General features: G+C 53.4%; 1 protein-coding gene across 1 annotated transcript; it reads right to left on the reverse strand.

The window, feature by feature from the left end:
- Window positions 1-611: 611 nt before the first annotated feature.
- DUOX2 (dual oxidase 2) lies at window positions 612-22,267 on the reverse strand. The gene is given in 34 exon segments (XM_072871120.1): window positions 612-1,464; window positions 1,917-2,045; window positions 2,120-2,275; window positions 2,436-2,594; window positions 2,757-2,989; window positions 3,544-3,697; window positions 3,913-4,040; window positions 4,171-4,220; window positions 4,336-4,435; window positions 4,679-4,909; window positions 5,792-5,970; window positions 7,435-7,530; window positions 7,988-8,057; window positions 8,326-8,501; window positions 8,746-8,839; window positions 9,547-9,772; window positions 10,199-10,384; window positions 10,640-10,842; window positions 11,464-11,577; window positions 11,894-12,031; window positions 13,440-13,558; window positions 13,759-13,925; window positions 14,373-14,536; window positions 14,871-14,979; window positions 15,339-15,426; window positions 15,621-15,717; window positions 15,864-15,924; window positions 16,011-16,177; window positions 16,749-16,950; window positions 18,284-18,471; window positions 19,556-19,720; window positions 21,281-21,364; window positions 22,052-22,226; window positions 22,229-22,267. Coding segments are annotated over 34 exon segments (4,770 nt in total). The 3' UTR covers window positions 612-1,341.

Here is a 22,267-nt window from a genome sequence, read left to right on the forward strand (position 1 = left end):
AGGGTGTGTGATGGCTGGGGAGGGGAAGGCTGCCCAGCTTTTGGCAGTGGGGGTGAGCTGGGGCTTCTTGCTGAACTGTGGGGCTCTCCTGGCCCCCAATTCCTGTGCTGGGGGGAGCCCCATTGGCACGGCTGGGGGACCGCTGGCCATCGCAGGACCCTGTTATTCTCATGAAATGTAGAGCTACTCCCTGTGGTCTTGGGGGGATGTTTAACACCCCAAGGGCTGAAGCTATTCCCACGGCTCAGCCTCTTTGGGCTCCTTGGCTGTAATTTGCTCCTGTGCCAAGTCTTGCTGGGGGGCATTGCCACTGTTGGGGCATTGCTGGGGGGTGCTGAGCGTGGTAGGACACAGTCTATGGGGCTGTGCCTTGGCTCAAATCTGTATTCTCCCCCTCCCCACTCCACCCCACCATCACACCTTGCACCCATCACCAGTGCAAGGGAAACTCCTGTTTAACCCATTTCCCAGTGGGCTAGCGTAAATACTCTTTAACAGGAGCAAGACCAGCACTATGCCTCAGGTCTCCAGGTGACCAAGACCAACTGTAGGAGGCAAGAAAATGTTTTAAAAATTCAATCAGCTTTATTTAAGCTCAATCACAGCCTGTGAGCGCAGCAGCCCAGTGATGCAAAGCCAGGCATTAGTTAAACAAGCACAAATGATCCCTGATCAAGGGATGGTGGCACTGCTGATAGAAGCCAACGCAAACACAACTTAAGGCCCTATGCAAACCCAGGGAAGGCTCAGAGTGCTAACAAGCAGGCACAAATGGGTGCATTAGGAAAGCTGAGCCTGTTTGAAGGAGAGGGATGGTGGGGAGCTCTCTGTGTCCTCACCCCAAGTGTGCGCTGCCCAGGTCTTGGGGCCAAGTGCTGTGAATTCAGGTTGTGCATGCACCAAGCTGTTCCCCAAAGCTGTTCAGAGCCATTCCCTGTGTGACCCAGCAGCACATGGGCTCTGTCTTGTGGGATTAAGGTGGCAGAGCTGGGCTTGACTCGAACACTGGGTTTTCTGGATTGGGACATGCCAGCCTGACCCTGGGGATGGGGCTGCAGGAGTGCAAAGATGGTAGCAGGATGCCCTGGGCTCAGGGGTTCACACCAGGGCTGTGTGGGGTGATGCTGGGATGGCAACGCTTTACGAGTGCACTGCGTGCTGGTCTCATCTCTGCGGGTCTCAGCATCCATGCTGTCGGCCATGGATGGCTTTCTCCCAGGGATGGTGGTGGGTGGGAGCCTAGGACCATGACCACCCGAAGCATTGCCACACAGGTGCTGGGGTTGAACACACGTTTCCAATTAAGATTGCAGCCTGGGGGTGAAACGGCATGGGGTAGGGTCAGAAATTCTCATAGTGATGTGCAAAGTAGGTCTGGTCCTTCTTGTTCAGCTGCTGACAAGCCTTTTCCACGCTCTTTGTCATCCCGGGCGGGCCACAGCTGAACACTCCAATCTTCTGCACCTGGGGAACGAAGGAGCCAAAGGGGTCAAACCCAGCAGGACCAGCTCTCCCCCAGCCCAGCCCTGCGTGACCCCTTGTCCTCCAGCAGCTTTGGGCATGGATGCTGGCAGAGCAGTCTGTCCCAGCCTAAGGAGGGTTTGGGGGAGGTTGTCAATTCCCCAGGGAGCTGCTGGGGCCATGGAGGAAGGATGGGATCCCCCAGGGTCTCTGTCCACTCTGGGCAGTGGCTGCAGCCAGGATCTTGCCATAGTGGGGGGTGTTTGGCTGGTACGGGGCATTGCTGACTCTTGCAGCTCATCCTGGCTCTGGAGGGAAAATGGGGTTCATGCCCCTTCTGCCCTGCTCTTGGTGCGGATGCCACCAACATCTTCAGAGCCTTGGGGACAGGCTGGGATCAGTCCTCCCCATTGGCCATTGGGTGCCCCCCCTCCTGTCCCCAGCCAGGCGCTGACCTCAGGGTGCACCTCCTGCAGCGAGCTGAAGAAGGGTACAAAGGGAGGGCGCCCAAAATGGGTGATGGAGCGCAGCCCTGTGAACAGGCTCTTGTTCAGGACCTTCTGAAAGTGCCGCTCGCAGATGTACTGGAAGAGAAATCAGTGCACATCAGATGGCCCAGCATGGCATGGCACCCTCCCCGGCAGGTGGCCAGGCTCACCAGCATGGTGGTGCGCAGGTCAAACTTCTCAGCCAGCTGCGTGATGTAGATGTGCACAGAGACCAGGTCGTTCCCATCTGCCTCCTCCACCTCGCGGATGATGTCCGCCAGCCACTCAAACTGCCGCTGCGTGCGCGTCACCCAGATGAAGTAGATCTGTGGCACACGGGGATGAGGCTCAGCATGGGGTCAGCACCCCATGCATATCCATGGGGCTCCTTCCCAGCCTGGTTGTGGGGGATTTTGCCCCTGAAGAGGCCACCAGCAGCAGGAGGCATCTTGGGAGGGCTCTTGTCCTCCAGATGCTTCCTCTTACCTTCTTACACAGCAGCTTAGAGCTGATGGATGACTTGAAGACCAGGTCCTTGAGGATGGATGCAAAGGGCGTCACCCCTATGCCTCCTCCCACCAGCACCGACACCTCAAACTTGTTCCACTCCTGGTGGCCCTCCCCAAAGGGCCCATCCAGATAGAGCTGGAAGGGAGCCAGCCATCAGCAGACCGTCTCCCTCCTCCACTTGCCCAGCCTTTGGCCACCTTCAAGGCTGGAGAAATGCCTCAGGCTGGGCATGACCCATTGCTGAGATGCTCTTGGGCTCAGATCTCCCTGTCGCTGGAGAAACAGCTTGGGGCTCACCTTGGGCAGCTTACCGATGAGGGCCAGACTCTCCGGGGAGTAGAGCTCCCGCAGGCGGGTGGTCCAGGGCCCCACAGCCCGGATGTGCAGGCTCAGCGTGTCCTCATGCGGCGCTGAGGTCAGGGTGAAGGGGTGGTACTCAGTGGTGCCCAGGGCCACACAGGCAATGCGCACCCACTGCCCAGACTTGTAGTCGAAGTCCTGCGGCCGCTGGAACTGGAGGTGGGTCACGCCTGGAGGGGTGGGGAGTGGGGATGAGGACTTAATTAAGGTGGAGACATTGAGCATTGGAGAGGAAAGGCTGGGGGAGATGAGTGGGCTCAAGGAAAGATGGAGCATTAGAGCTGTGAGCAGGGTGGGTGGGAGGGGGCTTGGGGATAAGCCGTGGAGCTAGGCACAGGGCTCAGGATGCTGAAGAGGCTGTGCTGGTGCCCAGCCCTGGGGCCAACCAGTTCTTCTTGGATAAATAACTGATCCCAGGGTGTGATGGCCCGAGCTCTGTGCCTCAGTTTCCCTACCTGTAGGGGGAGTGGTACAGGAGACCCTTGACATGCAGGCATGTTGCAAAGGCATTGGAGCAACATGTGTAATGGGATGCAGGTAATTCTTGGAGGTGCCAGCCTGAGCCACCAGCACGTGTGACAGCCAGCAGGACATTTCCTGGGGCCAGAGTCACGTACATGCCACCTGGGTTGGGAACTGCTGCCATCTCAGTGCTGGCAGGGCTGGTAGCTGCGTTTCTTCCATTGCTGCAGCCCCAGATGCATGGCCAGGGAGGATGCAGTACCTGAGGGCAGGAGCTCGGCTTTCACCACACTGATCTCCACCTTCTTCCTGCTCAGGCTGAGCAGCTTGTCTGCGCTGTAGATGAGAGCTGGGATGATGAAGTAGACATGGAAGCGGGGCTGCTGGATCAGCGCGTAACTGCCGTGGATGATGACCTGGGCAGGGAGCAGCCCCCATCAGCCATGGCACTTGGCAGAGTAAGCCATCGCCCCATGTCTGATTTGATGGCAGTTCAGCAGCAGCGGGGAGCCAGGATTGTGGCCACCAGCTCCCTTGGGACCTCCCCAGCTATTTCGCCTTGTCGGCCAGGCTGACCCATGGGCTTGCAATGCATCAGCACCACCCCACCCGCCCAGCCCAAATGCTTTACCAGGACGTAGAGGAGCATGTAGAGATGGTGGGTGACCCAGAAGCCCTGGAAGCTGACGCGTCGAAAGTAGTGGGTGGCAAACACATACATCACAGCCAGGGTTACGAGCAGCAGCACTCCCGTCATGCCTGTGCATGAAGAGGTTGGGAGGTCCCAGCAGGGATCAGGGCAGCTCCACAGGGGCACCACCTGGGCTGAGCAGAGGGTGCCCATCCTGGGCACGGGCATGCAGGTGGTCTCCCTGCTAGGTGATCTCACCTGGAATAGTCTGGAAGAACCACCAGTAATACTTCTGTGGGAGCTGTGACCTGGAGAGGAACAGGAGATTGCACCATGGAGTGGCCAAAGCAAACTCCTGGTTTCCACTTTCATTCCTGTCCATGCCCAGGACACTGTCTGGATTGTGCTTTAAATTTCACCTACCCATCATCCATAAAGACACTGGAAAAGAGGCAGGACAGCACGCTGAGAGGCATGACTGAGAAGATGTAGATGTTCACTACATGACCTGCAGCGTGGAGCACTGTAAGAGACAGAAACCAGGAGAGAAAAGCATCACTGTTGCTGTGGATGGAGATGCGGCAGACCCTGCTGATGTGCCCAGGGACCTGGCAATTCCTCCTCTTCTCTGGTGCAAAGCATCTATGTCTCTCCAGGCTCCATAGGGGTCTTCAAGCTTCTGCCTGGACCTTCTGTGCCATGATGGGCTGGTCCTCCTGCTTTAGCTGTGGTTCGTGGGTGACACATCCCCCAGCAGCCCACCTACCTGAGAAAATCAGGGCTGCCATGGCAACCCAGCGGTGGAAGTCCACGGCAGCATCGAAGGGGATGTAGTGATTGAGGAAGGTCTCCCGCAGGACAGTGATGAGGTTGCGGCACATGGTGAGCAGGATGTAGGAGTACATGAAGGAGATGCAGGCACCTGATCCCCGGGAGATGATGATCCCCACAAAGGTGGTCTGTGCGATTCCAGTGCTGGGGGATGCAAAGGCGTAGTCTGGAGAGGGAGAGTGGAGGGGGCGTCAATGTGCCTGGCGCTGAGGGCCATGACCGTTCCTGCAATAAGGGGACAGCCACCTGCATGGCTCCACCAAGAAAAGGTCTCCAGGGAAGGGGCTGTATGGGGACAAGGGCATGATTCTTCTCCATGTCAGACCCCTCAGAGCTGTTGGGTGACAGGGTCGTCTCAGAGGTCAAGGGAGGGGATTGTCCTTCTCTGACGGGCACTGTGAAACTGCACCTTGGTACAGTGTCCTCAGTTGGGCATCCCAATATGAGAGGCGTCAACAAACTGGAGCAAGTCCAGTGGAGGCCACCAGGATGGGTGGGAGCTGGAGGACCTCACGTAGGGGAAAGGCTGAAGGAAATGGGCTTGTTCAGGCTGGAGGAGATGGGTCAGGGAAGGCCTTGTGGCTGTCTGCAACCACTTAATGGGTGTTACAGAGGGGATAGAGCCGAACATCAGAGATGTACAGTGAAAGGATGAGAGGCAACAGCATGAGTTTCACTGAAGGAAATTCAGGTTTGATGTAAAATAAAAAATCTTCAGAGGGAGGATGGTCAAAAACTAGCACAGGCCCAATGAGGTGTTGGGATCTCCAACATCGGAGCTCTTAAAACCTTCTCTAGACAAGGCCTTCAGCAGCCTGATTCAGCTTTGAAATTGGCCTTGCTCTGAACAGGGCGTTGGACCAGACCCTTTCCAGAGGCCCCTTCCAACCTCAGTAATCCTTTGGTTATTCCAGGGGAGGACCAACACTGTTGCCCAAACCTGTGCTGGGACCTTTTACAAGCCAGCATGTCCCATGCAACCAGCAGCTTTGAGCCAAGCCCATGCACCCCTCCTCATCTGGGGCAGCAGGGCTGGATGGGCACTCACAGTAGGCTCTCTCCACGAACACACCAGCGGTGATGGCGGAGAAGAGGACCACACAGACAATATGACGCCGGTAATTCTCAATGAAGCGCTTGAATTCCTGGATCTTCTGCTGAACTTTGTTCCGCTCATACTTCTTCCGTTGCCCTTCAGTGTATAAATGCAGCTGGTACTGATTCACCCTGGCAAAAAGAGGAGGGCTGCTGTCATTTTGAGGTTTAGCTGGCAAGGTATGGCTCAGGGCTGTGCTGCCCAGATTTGTGTCTTTCTCCCTGTACAGCACTGCAACCAGCTCTGCACACCGGTGATGGCAGTGACCTGCAGAGCACAGTGTCAGCAGTTGATCTCAGGTCATCCTGCAGTCTACATGTTTTTGAAAGCTGATAACAAATGTGCAGATAGTGACTCATAAATGAAACCGTAGATAAGAACTGGAAAAGATAATTTTCATAGTAATATTCAACCCTCCTGGGCTGGTTTTGCCTGGGATAAAGTTTATTTTCTTCATAGTAGCTAGTATGGGGCTATGTTTTGGATTTGTGCTAAAAACAGTATTGATAATGCAGAGACGTTTTCGCTATTGCTGAGCAGTGCTTACACAGAGCCAAGGCCTATTCTGCTTCTCACACCACTCCACCAGCGAGTAGGCTGGGGGTGGACAAGAAGTTGGGAGGGGACACAGCTGGAACAGCTGACCCCAACTGACCAAAGGGATATTCCATACCATATGATGTCATGCTCAGCATATAAAGCTGGGGGAAGAAGAAGGAAGGGGGGCACGTTCGGAGTTATGGCATTTGTCTTCCCAAGTAACTGTTATGCGTGATGGAGCCCTGCTTTCCTGGAGATGGCCGAACACCTGCCTGCTGGTGGGAAGTAGTGAATTAATTCCTTGTATTGCTTTGCTGGCATGCACAGCTTTTGCTTTACCTATTAAACTGTCTTTATCTCAACCCACGAGCTTTCTCACTTTTACTCTTCTGATTCTCACTGGGGAGTGAGCAAGCGGCTGTGTGGTGCTTAGTTGCCAGCTGGGGTTAAACCACACCACCTCCAAACTGATCCCGGGGTAGAGGAAGGTCCTTGGAGCTATTAAGGCAAATCAGGATATTCTGGCTATGAATAACAACCACTTAACTGCTTGTAGAAATATTTGCTGCTGTCACAGCAGTGAGGACCAGAGTCTCTCCTGCAGCTCTTGCAGGCAGCCCATGGGTGAACCAGCAGTGTCCCAAGGGGCAGAAGAGCACAGACAGGGCCTGCCAGGCAAAGCTCCTCTCTGCAGGCAAGGCATACACTCTAAAAACCACTATCCTGGGCTGGAGTTGGCCACTTAATTTTTTTTTTTTTTACAGAGGCACATCACCCAGACCCAGCTACGGCACTGTCCCCACTGAGACAGGGCTGTTCCCATAGCTCCTCACCCAGCAAGAGGCTGTGATGTGGCTGCCTGGGCTGGGCCATCTCCTGCAGGGACAGTCTCACATCTCTTCCCTACGTTGCACCACTGTCATGGGGGTGCTGGCTCCTTGGAGCAGTGCCATGTGACTGGAGGGCTACCCAGTCTGACACAGAAACATGAGAAACAGCAAACAGGCTGAACCTGAACCCGAGAAGAGTGCCCGGCAAGGAGAGGGCTTACTCACTTTCTGCCTGGTCTCTTCCTCAGCTCTTGCCCTTCTCGCTCCACATAGTGGCTGACAGTGTCCAGGTTTGGGTCTTTCTCCTCCTCTGAGATGGTTCTGTTGGGAATAGAGCTATGTCTAGCCCAAAGCTGTACTTGCAGGAAGGGCTTGCCAAAATTTTACCCATTTCCCCACTTTGCAGCTCAGGCTCAGCTGAGAAGGTGTCCAGCTCTTTCCTGCAAGCCTGCTTGCGTGAACTTTAACTGCATAGTACACGGGCTGGACTCACTCAAGATAGCCCTCCCCTCTGAAAAGCAAGGTAGGACTCCCATCCCCACGTAGTGGATACAACAGGGGCTCTGCAGGAGGCAGTTCCTCCCCTCTGCCCACCTGTGCAGCATCTGGCTTGCTCATGGGTGTGTCCCAGTGTGGTCATCCCCCTTCCCCAGCACTGGGTGTGCAAACACCTTGTGGGAGCATTTGTTGGAGAGGCTGAGGTGAAAGATGGATGTGCATCTGGGCAGAAAGAGCAGAATAAATAGCAGCAGCAGCAAGGCTAAGGAGGAGAGCTTACCCTTTGGGGTCTTTCTTTTTTATGAAGGAGACACGGTTGTGCAGGTTTTTCCTGAGCACCTCGGGGACACCTTTCAGGACCCAAAAGGACAAACAGCTGTTTAGAGTGTGTGAGATGTGGTGGACAAGGTTTAAGCATCTCCCCCCGGGCAGGGGTGGGGTGGGGAGAGGCTCTGATCTGACCCAAACATGTTGCACACAGAGCGACAGCTGATGCCCCATTACTGCAGTTGAGCTGGAGAGATTGGTGGAACAAGATTTGGGAGCTACGCATTGGGTGCTGCCCATCGCCTCCAGCCTTGCAGGGCCTGGAGTGACCCATTGCTCCTGCCCACTGACCTTTGATGCAGAGCTGGGTGAGACGAAGCTCGCTGTCGTGGTCCCGCAGCATGTAGTGGAAATCCTCCCATGTCAGCTCATCCCTGTCCTGAAATCCTGAGGCCCGAAACATGGACTCAGTCACCTGCTCTGCCTGGTCTCTTGACAGGCAGTTGTTGGAGATTTCGATGAAGGACCTAGAGCAAGGAGGGGAGATGGGAACTTCAGAGGACCACAGCTTGAGTCCTTCAAATAACACAGGGCAGAGCCACAGGCCAGTTTCACAGGAGAAATGGGCTCTTGGTTGCAAGTGTGGAGCCCATGGGCTCTCACAGAGCACCCTTAGGGAGTGAAGCACAGAAACTGGATTTTCAAACTGCTTTTGAAGACAACTATGTTTACAGACATTGTAAAAACATCTAGAGAGATGAGGAGAAGTACCTGAGCATCCTCAGAAACTCCTCCTTGGAGAGGAACCCATTCTCATCAATGTCATACATCCTGAACATCACCTTGGACTTCTCCTCTGGGGACCCTGGTGGGGAGAGAGAGAGGTGCAGTAAGGACAAGATCCTATTTTCATCAGCAAAAGTACTTTCAAACATTGTCTTTGAGAGTCTGGACCTGCACCAGGGAAGTCTCACCCAGCTCTGAAAAGACTGAAAGCACACTGCTGATCACAGCTTGAATAGTGACTGAATGGGAATAGCGTGCCACCCTTCTGCTTGACTTTCTCAAGTGCAAGGTGAGAAATCAGGTGGATACACGTTCTTTCATGTGCATTATTTTGCAAACTCAAAATGTGCTTTTGCACAGCAATGATTTTTCTGGGAGCTGCTTTGATTGAATCTGGCATTCACCACCTCTATCTATGAATCTACCTTTCTAGTGGTCATTTAGAGGGGATCAGATATGATATCTGATATGGCTGGTATTATCTGTCAAGGACAGGATGCATGGTCCATTCAGAAGGCGGGGCAGACTTGTCTATAGTGGCAACAGATCATCAAATCACTGCTTTGAGATAGCTCCCCTCACAGACAGTCTTACAGAAAACATAATTACATTGTCGCTGCCCCATAACTCAAGTTGAAGCTGTCCTAAGTGAAGGGAATTTTAATCTGTAGAAGTGTCTACAGATTAACCTGCTTGCTGGATCTTGTCCTTCACTCTGCTGGTGGCATTGCCAGAGACTAGGAACAGGACTTAGGGCAACAGATGAAGACCAGCTCCAGCTCCCACCTTTCATGAAGACCACCAAAATGTCCAGGAACTCCCGAAAGGAGATGTAGCCATTGCCATCTTTGTCAGCCAGGGAGAACATGGAGTCCACAAACATGGAGTCAGCTTTGAGCCCCAGGGCCTTGGCAAACTCAGCCCTGCTCAGCTCACATGTCAGAGACTCTTTTGCCTTCTGTGAAGATTCAAAGTTGAGCTCTCCGGCATCAGACCTGTCGATTTCCAGCACCTGCAGGTTGTGTCCCACAGAAGAAATCCCATGAGTGCTGGCAGAGCAGAAGGCTGGTGTTCACTTGCCCGACCTATTGCACAGAGACTGGTGGCTCCCCTGGCACAAAACTCATGCCAGATACCATAGGGAAGTCCTGTGTCTCTCCTACACAATGTGACTTTCACACTAAACACCACTGACGATTATGGGGACATCGGTTACATCATCCAAAAGTCTCTTTGCAACTTTAGACACTTATATCGCCACAGCAGAACTCTGTTTGTCTTCTGCAAGGGAAAATGTCCCTTGGTCCTGAAGGTATTGGCAGCTTCCTTGTGCATGGCTTACCAGCTCTTATGGACAGCAACAGCAGCAACATTCATTGCTTAATCAATACAGAAATACCTTCCTCCATGCATCAGAGCCTGCCACACCTCTACGTACCTGAGCAAACAAGTGCCTGAAGAAAGTCTCCAGGATTTGTTTTCTCTGCTCCTGGGTGACTGCCCGTTTCATCAGGCTCTGCTCCTTCATCTCAGACATATGCAGATCAAGGCCGCGCTCCTCCAAGTAGCCTCGTAGCTTCCCAATGAAGTTGCTCCTCTCTGCCTCCTCACTGAAAAGCAGCACCTGCAAAAGACCCCACCGAATGGCTGCGAGCAGCAGAGGCTCAGTCAGGATGTGAATGCGGCTGCTCTTCACCACAGTGGTTGCTCCATGGTATGAGCTGGAACTGGTGGTTCTCAGGAGGCCACAGCCACCCTCCAGGGACCTACGCTGCTCCCAGTGCCCAGGACTGAGTGGTGCAAGGTGTACGCGACCAGTGGCAGAGGATGGTGGAGGGTCCAGGGGAAGGTATCATACCCCAGGCATCATGGTACTCACCAGGTCATACTCCTTGGGGCTCTTCAGGAGCAGAGCTTTGTTCCCTTTGTTGCTAGAGAGGATCAACTCCACCCTTTGATGGGCTTTCAAGCTGATGCTCCGGACCACAGACCCTCTCCCATCCAGCACTTTGAGCACTTTGTCAGCTTGAAGCTGAATGTAGATGGGAGAGCTGTCTGTCTTGGGACCATGCCACTCCATGGCTGGTGGGAGAGAGCACAGGACTCAGCTGGAAAGGCGCACCTGCACTTCTATTCATCTCAGCACCTCCTTCACTGAGATGCAGCTTGGGAGTGATTGCATGACAAGACACATGTTAAGGGAAAAATTATGATCTCCCAACTGCAGAGCTCAAGCACATGGACAGTAGTACAGACCATGGAGCAGGGAGGCAGAATTTTTCCAGTGTCCAGGACAAGGATATACAGTCCCTGTCCTGGAGCTACTGGTGCAATTGCTCTACATAGGTTTCCTTCAGATAAGGTGTGATCTGGAGAGGGTTGTAATTAGAGGGTCATAGGATGACTCGTGCTGGAAAGGACTCAGGTTGGAAGGGTATCTTGCCCAGCCTCCTGCCTAAAGTAGGACCAGCTACGCAGTCAGGCCAGTCTGCTCAAGGCTTTATATAGTCAGGTCTTGGATAGGATGGAGACTGCATAACCTCTCTGGGCTACCTGCTCCGCTGCTTGACTATCCTCCTGGGGAAATAGTTTCTCCTTATATCCAGTCTGGATATAAGCTCCAAGCCCAGCCCTGCCTCAGTATGTACCCTGACTTCAGCAGCATCACAAGACACCATTGCAGGACCGATAGTGCTGCCTCACCGTGTATCGCCTCTCCAGTTACCTCCCTCCGTACACTGGAGCCCTGCTTCTTCTGCAGCTTCTTGAAATCTCTCTTGCGGAGAATGGCAACAATCCAGGCAACAAACAGAGTCACTGGGGACACATGGGAGAAGAGAACATGAGATATCACAAAGCTCCTTCCTGCGTTGGCAGCATCACTTGTACAACTGGGGCAAACAGGGGTTTATTTCTTCCCCATCACCCCCAGTTCAATGCTACATGGTTTTATTTAATGCAGGGCTGCACCATGAAAGCCCTGCTCCCACCTGATGCCCAAGGACCCTACCACCTCAAGGACCTCAAGAGTGGTCAAGACTCAGCAGCTCCTGCTGGGACGTGCTTGGTCCATGGGCACTCAGCCCCTTTCTCTGGTGGAAGAGGAGATGGGTAAAGAAACAGAGCAGCAAACCTAAAGGCAGACAGCAGAGGACAACGATGATGATACCAAAGCCTGCGCCACTGCCTTCGAAGTAGTCCAGCATGGTCATGGGCGTGCAGTTGGCCAGGTGTTGAGCTGTCAGCTGCTGGGGCTGGGGGCATGGGTCCCCTGCATGGGGGAAGACAGGCTGTAAGTGTCATGGTCCTTTTACCCCTCTCATCTCCATCATCCCCAGGAACCTCTGCATTAGGATGCTGGTGGCGTTCATTGCTGAGTGACCCAAGGAGCACTGCAAAACTGGGATGCTCGAGTTAAACTCCAGATCTTAGGGGACAACCCTTGTTTTTGGATTGAACCTTTGGTTTGAACCTTTGGATTGAACCTTTGATTTGCACAGCAAACCAAACACAGGACTGGACTCAAGCACTCTGGGAATCCAGCACCATCACCTCTCCTGATGGGATGGGCTGAGCAAGAAGCACCCTGGGCCATGGCAAATTTGGGCTCAGAGCCTCTGCTCATCCATATGCTGCAAATCCAGGGAGTCCTCCTGGTGCAAGTGCATGGAGTGTATGCCAAGGAAACCAAAATGCCTTGCAAGGGCTGGAACGTGCACCAAATAAAATGCTTTTGGTAAATGGGAAGGGTGTGGCAAGATCCCAAGAGGAAAAGGCATGCTGCTGTTTTGGTGTTTGGCCACACCTCACCCTGAACATGGTAGCAGGACCCTTTTTGGGTCTTGGTGGGGAGAGGAAAGCTCATTTCAAGGACATCACAGGAGGGCACCAGGGTGAGGGGTGCACATCAGCACAGGACAGGGCTGCTCCTAGCCTTTTGGGAACCCAAAACATCCTGGGACGCAAGCCCTGAGCTCTCCCTTGGATGAAATCAGGCTGGTGCAGTTCATGCTGCCGTTGCAACCACATCTGCAGGGAAGCCTGGCCAGCCCTTCCAGCAGCCCTAGTTAACCAACAACCCTGTTGGTGGAGCAGCCAGGCATGAGAGGGCATTGCAGTACAGCACCCAGGGCACAATCAGGAGTTGATGCAATTAAAGGCAAAAGTAGGCAACATTACACAGTTACAGTATGCGAAGCTTAACTCATCTGCAAACTTCATCACTTTTCGGGTCACACATCAGTTTAACCTGCAGACCTGTGTGTGCTTGTATATCAAAGGATCTAGAGGACACGTCATGAGGATCTAGAGCGTGACACAGCATGGGGTAGGTGCAGGCCAAGTTTTAACCCCAGCATGACCTTCCAGGGCATCAGTTGCATTTTTGTACCCAGAGATCTTTCTAAGACGCATGCAGTGCACATGCCTGGACTTCAGCCCACTTTCAAACATCAGCACTGCCCACCTTGCTTACAAGCAACCCTTGCATTTTGCACACATTTTGCTGGCTTAGGGGCATAGCAGGTTTCAGGCTTGAAACACTGCCACTCGGATGCTTTCCATGTCACTGAGTCACCAGCTATGTCACTGAGTCACTAGCTATGTCACCGAGATGGGTCTGCTTTCCTCCCTAACTCGCTGGTGCCGTTTGCTCCCTGTGCCCTGCCATTTGCACTCACCCTCGCTCCAGACAAACACATGGGGCTGGAGGTCTGTGGTGTCCACGTGGGTGACGGCAGCCAGGACGTCACGGAAAGTGGTGTTACGGATCTCCCTGGTTTCCTCTGCTGTGAACAGCCTGGGGAAGAAGATGTGGGGCCAAGCAGTGGCCCTAGGTGTCACTGTCTGGCAACAGGAGGGATTTGCTCCCCACACTGTTTTAGGAACTGAGGAAGCTGGAGGATGGTTTTTCCTCCAGCCCCAGTTGTTATGTCTTACTGGGGCTGGCAGGGCAGTGGGCAGCCTGCTCTGTGTGCCAGACAGGGAAGAGGCACTTACCCATTCTTCGTGTTTTCGAACCAAAATCTGTCACCATCACGCAGGCGCACAAACTGGTCCAGGATGATGTCACTGAAGAGGGAGCCATCAACCTCCAGCATGCCTCCGGGGAGCAGCTCCAGTCCAGCTGTGTTGTTGGCATACAGAGCAGCAACCTTCTCCAGGACCTGGCCAGAAACCCCCACCACACCCATGTGAGGAGAGGGAATTCTGCCAGGGCCTCAAAAAGTCTTGTCAAGCCTCAGGAGGAGTGAGGAACGTGTGTTTCCAGGCATCACGTGTCCATGGGCTGGGAGGATGCTCAGCCCCATGCAGCCTTGAGCTCATGGCTTGGACTTCAGCAACTAAGCATCACTCCCAGACCATCTTAGCTCCAGGAGGAGCAGTGCACCCAGCGGCACAGGAGCTTAGCACTGGGGCAGGATATATTTATTCATGCCATGTAATTACACAGTTACCCCAATGCAACAGCCCCGCAGGCATCAAAATGAGCTAGGGCAGGATGTGCACTGATGTCCCTCTTCCAACTTTGCTGGAGTAGCCAGTTACTGCCTGGACTGCCCCAATGTCCTTTGACCTGCACACTTTCCGTGCCCAGACCAGTTCCCTGTTACCTGTTGCTCCAGGTGTGGGGCAAGGTCTGACCAGTTCTGGAGAGGCTCTAACCCAAATCGCTCCCGGGCTTGGTTATAGGTGGGCAGGCCAAGGTCTCGTCCGCGCTGGAGCCAGCTGGCCACATAGTCGGTGCGGGAGTACTTCAGGGGCCCGTACCAGTAATCTGTGGGTGGATTTGGAGCTATGGTGATGGCAAGGCAGAGCCAGAGGAGCAACCCCAACTGCCCCAGCTGCCAGGCTGGCCTCGTCCCTCTGCCATGGGCCATGCTGAACGTGGAGATCATCTCCATGCCCTTGCCAGGGTGGTCCCAGGAACATACTTAACATGCCCTGCAGCTTCTCTGCACCTCTGTTAATAAGGTTGAAGCTTGTCTGAGCACGTGGTTGGGTGCTGATGGCAGTGGCGATGGGACCTGTCTCCCCACCTCGGCCCCACACATCCCCAGAAGATAGAGTCCCCCACCAACACGCCAGCTGCAATGCAGGAGAGTGCAGACCTTGGAGATCTTCCACCACAATGTTGTCCTCACGCTCTGCAATCTGTGAGCTCATCCCCAGCAGGAGGTTGTCCACGTTCACATCTTCTGCCTGCTGCAGCCCTGTGCTCTGAGGGGAGATGGGAAGAACAGGTGATGCCTCGTGGGTCCCAGGACATAGGGCAGCCCCACACCCCTGCACTGGTGCGCATAGGGGTGCAGACCCTGGGTATAGGGGTACCAGGAATTTCTTCCAGGCTCATTTTCTCCACGTCAGCTCAACCTTAAGGTCTGAGCCTGCTGTGGCTCAAGGCAACATCTGGGGATGTGTGGATGGGGAGGATCTCACACCCCTTGGATGGCTGTCATGCTCTGTGCCCAATTTCCCTTTCACCTCCCTGTGGGGTCCTCTGTAATGTAAAGCAAGGAACGAAGTCCCTCCAGCCAGCCTGCCATGTCCTCAGGACCCCCGCACTCCCTTCTCCGTACCTCTCTGCTCCAGTAGCTGTTGCAGAGCCGCACCGCTGGGAATGACCCACTGGGGCCAGGCACTTTCTGGAACTGACACTTGGGGTCTCTGAAACAGCAGACAAGGGCTGGACCCACAGCCCCAAGCTGGGACTGCCCTGAGCTGGCAGGGCTTGGCTGTCCCAGTGAGGGGTAGGATGCCAGAGAAGGGACAGGGACCATCCCTAACCACCACCCCAGCTCAGGCATCCCCTTCCCTGGCATGAGCACTGCTCTCCCACAGCCCTGCTAGGCTGCTCTTACCTCTTGTAGACACCCGGTGGCACCATGGTGGCCAAGAATTGTCCTGCAGCCACCACGAACTCCGGTGAGAGGCTGGAGTCGAGGTGCTGCTGGTAACCTGCAGGGCAGCAGCAACAGTCTAGGACCCAGGGTGGACGGAAAGGGGCCTGAGTCCCCTCTCCTGCCCCATCCTCCAGCTACCTTGGTTCCCCCCCCCCTACTCCCCGCACACCCTGCAGCTCCATCACCTGCCATGCCCCTCACCTTTGTACTTCGGTATGGGTCTCCCCAGCAGGGTCGGCAGCCACTCATACAGCACAATGCTCTAGGGCACAGGGAAGTCGCGTCAGGGACAGACCCAGGGAGGGTATTGGGCATCCTGGCAGAGCCTGGGGGGGTTCCGTCCCTCACCTGGAAGGTGGCAATGACCCACTTGCGAGCATGCTGGAAGAGGTCCTCGTCAGACCAGGTGGGATGTACCTGGGCCAGCACCATGGCCAGGTGATTGTGGTACCGAAACCAGGCGATGCTCTCAGCCTGCAGAAAGCGGTTCTCATTCCCCCAGGCGCTCCCCAGGTCTGCAAGAGCCGCCAGGACCATCAGTGGGAGATTGCCGCCACTGGGTCTAGCTTTGCCCATGGCTGGAGGAGCACCCCCAGCCCTGTGGCTGCAGCCCAGCATCCCCTTGTCCCCTTGCCCTTCCTTCCTCCCCAGGGAGACAAGCAGCCTGAACGAACGAGAAGCAACACTGGTCCCCCAGCACAGACCAAAGGTCGGGCAGCTGAGGAATTCAAAGCAAGCTGAGCAGGTTTTTGTCAGTGGCAGCCCCTTTACCCAGAGGAGATCACCTTGGATCAGAGGGACCAGCACCCACCGGTCTCTGCGTGTTGGCTGGGAAATGACCCACTGCCTCCCAGATATGTGGCACCTTAAGTTCACAGCATGTCTTTTCTGGGAAGCCTTCAGCAAGGCACACATCTTCCTCGGGCTGGGAAACTGCCTGCTCTCCCACGGGACTCAACTCACTGCACCACCCTGTGCTTTCCCAGGGACTCCTCTGGGCTCATCTCCAAGGACATCCGGCTACCACTGCTCATGGTCAGGGATGGAGCCGAGCAGGTGAAAACCCATTGAGGATGCCACCATTACCATAGATTCCCCGGGGACCACCCTGTCCTGTGGACGGATCCAGCGCCTTCCACATGGGAACTCTCCCGTCCGTCTCTCTTGGGAGGCGCCCGCCGGGACCTGATGCCAGCTGTCCCCCTGAGAAGCTCCTCAGGGCATCGCTCCAGGAGTGCGAGGGGCCATAGATGGAGCTGCCATCCAGCCAGCCCGTCACCTCATTGGTCTAGGGCAGGCATGGAGAATGGGCATTAACAGGTGCTGGGGTCTTGGCAGAAAGGTGCAAAAAAAGGTCTGAAAAGCCCCAACCCAGCCCCTTTGGTTTTGCAAAGCAGCCACCCCATCCCTTGTTTTAACAGGAGCTATCAGGATGCAAATATATACACTGACAATCTCTATGCAAACTGCAGGAATTAGTGCCAGATACAGGAAAAGATCAGGTACAGGTTTTTCAAAAATACATTTTGGGGTTTTTTTTTTCCCAATTATTTTCAGCTATGCCCAGAAGCAGACATCTGTGAATCCCTACGTAGGCAAGACCAAGCTGGAAGGGGACTAAACCTATCTCTGGGGAAACTGGAAACAGTGGAGCTTTCCCCTCTAGGGAGCCCTGTCCTCACAGCAGGGAGTCCCACTGCCCCGGCAGCATGTGGAATATCTCCCCTCCCAAATGTTTTCATGAAAACATCCTTTTTAGTCTGAAAACATGCTGGAGTTTTCATTTTTCTAAGGTTTGAAATACTGCTAAAAACATGACTTGCTGATCTGGTCTCATAATGGTTTGTCATGTGGAAGGTTTAGGGGGGTATTTTGCTTTGGCAATTTTGATTGGGAAGCTTTCCAGCATGAAAGAAAAAGCACATGGGCTTGGGAACACATCCAGCCTCAGCACAGCAAAATATGGAGAAATTGGGGGAAAATCTGGATTTTTTCCAAAATGACTGAAATTCAGAGAAGCTTTACAAGTTTACAACTTTGTGACAGTACCAGCTCAGTCTTGTGATGCATTACTAAAGATAAGAGTTGGTGCCTAAAAAAATGTGTCATAATTACTGACCTTCTAGAGCGGCACAAGTGTATAAATTGGTTGTGGAAATTCATTACACTTGTACCAAAAAGGCTCACTTATTTCACCAGATACAGACAGCCCTACCTTTGTTCATTTTGACTGAAGTGATAAAAACTTTGGCAGCCAAGGAAGACTGCAAAATACTCTTGTTTTACCCTTTCCTCTTCTGCCCTCCATAAACCATGTAAGATACTCAAATTTTCATTAAAATAGATGTCACAGGCAGATCTAGAGTAATTACGTTTTCTTTGGCCAAGAAAAGCACTGACCTTGAGCAACCACAAATGTTGCTCTGTGTGAACCAATACCTTGGAGGTTGTGCCTTGGGTTCATTTGCAATTGGTTCAAACACTTGAGAGAAGTATATTTTTAAGGAAATAGTGGTGCTCTCCTTTTATTTTTGCAAACACTATCTTGGCTGCTACAGACCCCAATGTTGGGTGAAGAGGAATTTAGCCAAAAGGCGAAGAGCAAAGAAAACACTACCTACCTGTTCCCGGGGGCTGTTGGGGCTCTGCCCTGTCTCCGTCGCCCAATGGATGCGCTGGAAGGGCAGGACCATGTCTCCAGTGCCTGCAGGGTCAAACACGAGGTCTCCGGATGGGATATGGATGTTCAGGAACTCAGCAGGGCAGCCAGGTTTCTCCATCCCCAGGATGTCCAAGAGCACATGGAAACCTGCCAGAGACCCAAGCATGGTCAGCAGCTGGGAGGACTGCCACCAGCACCTGGAGCAGGACATGGTGGTGAGCAGCTGAGCTGTATGTGGGCTGAGGGGACCACCCTGTGCAGCAAGGGTGGTTTCCTTCCTGCCTTCACTGCTGGTTTGCTCCACAACTTTGAAAAAGTCACTTTGGGCTGGAGTCCAGAGAAGCTGAGCTCCAGTCCACAGGAACAGGGATCCAGGTGCCCCTGGCCAGACCTCATGAGTAGGGTGGGGTAATTCAGGAACCAGGGTAGAGAAACTCAGCCAGTGGATGGTAGCTGGACCATCTGCAGGTCAGCACTCCACCAGAACCAAGGCTCTGCATTTAAGCAACTATTTCCCTGAGCTCCTCCTTGCCTGTGGCCTTCAAGGCCAAGGGTTACTGCATATGCTGAGCCTGGTGGCTGCCGTTGCTGTTGGACCATTTGAGCTTTGGTGTGATGGGAAAAAACTACCTCCAGGGAGAAGCTAAATGGTACCACACTAGTGTCTGCCCCTCCTGTGGCCCATCTTGGGGTTGAGAACCCCAGCTTGGGTGTCTGGGGACATGCATGAACCTTAAGCTGTACAGGGAGCTAATTGTCTCCACTTCTTTGACAAGTTCAGCCTTTTTTCTCAATGAGCTGAGGGTATTTCCCAGAGACAGACATCCCCGGGCGTGGAGACCCAAGACCCCACCAAGCTCCTGAGCAACAGCAAAAACTGCTCCGACTTGCAGCAATTCTGCCCAGCAATCACTCATGGTGTGGCTCTTCTCACATCCATCAGGTGTTTTGCAATGACGTAACTCTATCGCTAAAACAAATGAGGAAGCTCACAAACGACAAATATCAGCATTTGCGGCAACTGCCAGACGTCATTGAAAATTCACGCAAACTCTCTTGACTAGACAGGACTTTGGTGTGGCAATACCCAAGGCTTTATCTTTTGGGTGTGCGTCTGCTATGAAGCGGTGGGTAAGGAGTGCTCCAATGTGTGGCCTTGGGGTGCGAGAAACCAACATTTTTTCCACCTGAACCAACATTTTTCCACCTGGTGCCAGGCCCCAGCTCTTACCGAAGAAGACAGCCAGCACAGTTGTGTTCCTGCGGGAGGGTAGCCCAGAGGGTCCCCGCGCCACCGCATTGCTGAGCTGGCGAGCATTGGGCACATGGGGCTCCTGCAGCGCCTGATAGGTGCCGTCCGCGTAGTTGGCTGGCAGGAGACGGAGCAGCCTGGCACCTGCAGCACCAAAGCAACACAGCATGGGTCCAGTGGCACCCGACAGACAGGAGACGCAGTGATAGCTGGGTACAACGGGGTGTGTGAGGGTCCCAGAAGAGAGCAAGAGGTATAAACACTTACAGTGGCCAAGAACATGCAAGTTTTTGTACCAACACCCAAAACTTCTTGCAACACTGGGGTCAGTCCTCTTAAAACTAGGAGGGATCCTCCATGGGCATGTTCCCTTCCAGTTATCCTTCTCTGGTCCATGTGCATTCCTGTTGCCTCCTGGAGGCCTGGGGTGGTGTGCTCCAGTGGGTAACTGGAGTGATGTTAAGCTGCCTGTGTTGATTATGCAATCCTACACAAGCATGGTGATTGCCAACACCATAGGAAACAGGAGAGGGAACAGCTGGAGAGGCAGGGAGACAAGGGAGAAGATGAGAGAGAAACACCCTGACTTCGCACTCACTGCCTGTCCCATAACTGAAAAGCCTGGAGGCCGTTTCTCACTGATAAGTGAGTTTTTTTCGAAAGGCTCTTCACCAGTGTGGTGGGCTTCATTTGCTGGAGCTCCCCAGAGCTGGGGGAAATCCTGAATTACTGGCTTAGTTTCAGGCTTAGTTTCCATAGGTTTGTTTCCAAATGTTAAGGTCTGATCTGTCTGCTCTGGAAGAGGGAGATCTTGTCTGCCAGTGACCTGCTGTAACCAAAGGGCTGATGACACACATGTCATGTTGGAGAGCCATTCAGACTCAGAGGAAGCTGTGCAATTGCCACTGTGCCTTGTGTCATGGTGTAGGCAATCAATCTGGGCTGCAGGAAATAGGAGGATTCATAATCTTTAATATTTTACATAAGATCATGCCTGATCTGCCCTGGTCCCTGGCTAGGGGACATCTCCGGGAAGTGGGCCCATGGGCTGGTTGTAGGCATGAGAAAGCAGCTCACCACTGGCACAGGGAAATCCCGCATGCCTGTCCCAGTACAGACCAGTACATGCTGCACAGCAGCCCAACAAGTGCAATATCTATCTGTCCTGTGCAGAGCAGAAAAGGAGTAGGTCCAGCATGCCCGGACCATGAACTCTTCTGTCTCTGGCCTTGTGTTGAATGCTGTTTGAACTGCATACTATTTTGGCTAAAGATGCCTTTTCCCAGCTCTGGGATCCCTGGCCATCACTGAAATGCCTGCTGGAGAGAGCTGGGTCCTCCCTACCTTGAATATTTTGAATGGCCCTGCAAAGGCACAGCTCTGCTCTGGGACTGATCCAACACCAGTGCAACCTGCAAATGGTGCCTGGGCATCAGGTAAAAGTGGCAAGGCCAGGACATGTGAGACAAAGCTGGGCTGTTTGGCCCATCCAGACTGCTCTAATGGGGCTCTTAGGTGCATCTAGGGACCTACCTTGAGTGCAAACAGCCACCTCTCAGGGCCATGGGAGGTGGCATTGCGTGGTCACCTGGCTGGTTCAGCATCAAGTCAGAAAGTGTTTCTCTCTCAGTCATTAAGTGAGCCAGATGCCAAAGTGCCAGCTCGCCCCGTCCTGCCATCCCCATTCCCAGACCTGGCACTCACCCACCGAGCCACGGCTGTGGTGAAGCAGGTTGTTGTACCAGCCATCGTAGCGCTGGACCTCCCAGGAGGTGCTATCCTGGGCTCCTGAAAGAGACCAGACCCACTTGGTGAGCAGCAAAAACAATGCATGAAACGAGCATCTCCATTACAGAATTATATTGTGGTACTTCCCCATATTATTTTAAAAACTTTCTGTACAAAGAGTTTTTAGACAAGTTTTGCAGTCCTTTTGAGGGCTAAGCAATATCTAAAATTAGAAATTCATGCTTGTGATCCTGATGTCCCCAAATCAATTTCTGGCCCCAATCAGTCTACTCCCAAAGGACCTTCATTTTCTCCTTCTCTCTCGTATCAGAAGAAGTCTCTCCTCACTTCTGACCCCCACAATGTCCATGTGAGTCAAGCAAAGGCCTTGACACCGGAGTTATGCACTTGTCCGTTCATTGTGTATCAGCATCAGCCTTTGTCAACAAATATATACTTTGTTTCCTTTGTGTTAATTTTTATTGCTTTTATTATAATACTAGCAAGAAGATCCAGTTCCTGGTTACAAGCTGTGTACACATGGAAACAGCAGTATGTGAGTCTCCCAACCTGCAGGCTCTGCAGGTTCAGCATTTTGCTCCATTTTTTTCATATCTCATCACAAACTGAATCATCCCCACCTCTGATATGATGCCCCTTGAGTTAGAGGAAATTCCTCTGAGGGGCAGAAACTATCCAGGATCCCAGGATCTCCCCTTGGGTCCCCTTTCCTGAAACCATACTTACTCCCCGAGGTCCACATCACCAGCAAAACCACGGTCAAACTCAACATCATCTCCATGGGTTGGATTGGCCACTGGGTCTTTGGAAGCAGTGACCTGCAAATGGAGAGAAGGAGGGAGCTGGAGCTGGGCTGTTTCCAGAGGCTGGGAACATGCACAGACCATAATCTCAGCTCCCTCCTGTGGTTTCTGCTGCCTGGTAAAACTCCGCTGCCATCAT

The sequence above is a fragment of the Ciconia boyciana genome, chromosome 8, assembly GCF_034638445.1.
Source record: "Ciconia boyciana chromosome 8, ASM3463844v1, whole genome shotgun sequence".
Lineage (NCBI taxonomy): Eukaryota > Metazoa > Chordata > Aves > Ciconiiformes > Ciconiidae > Ciconia > Ciconia boyciana.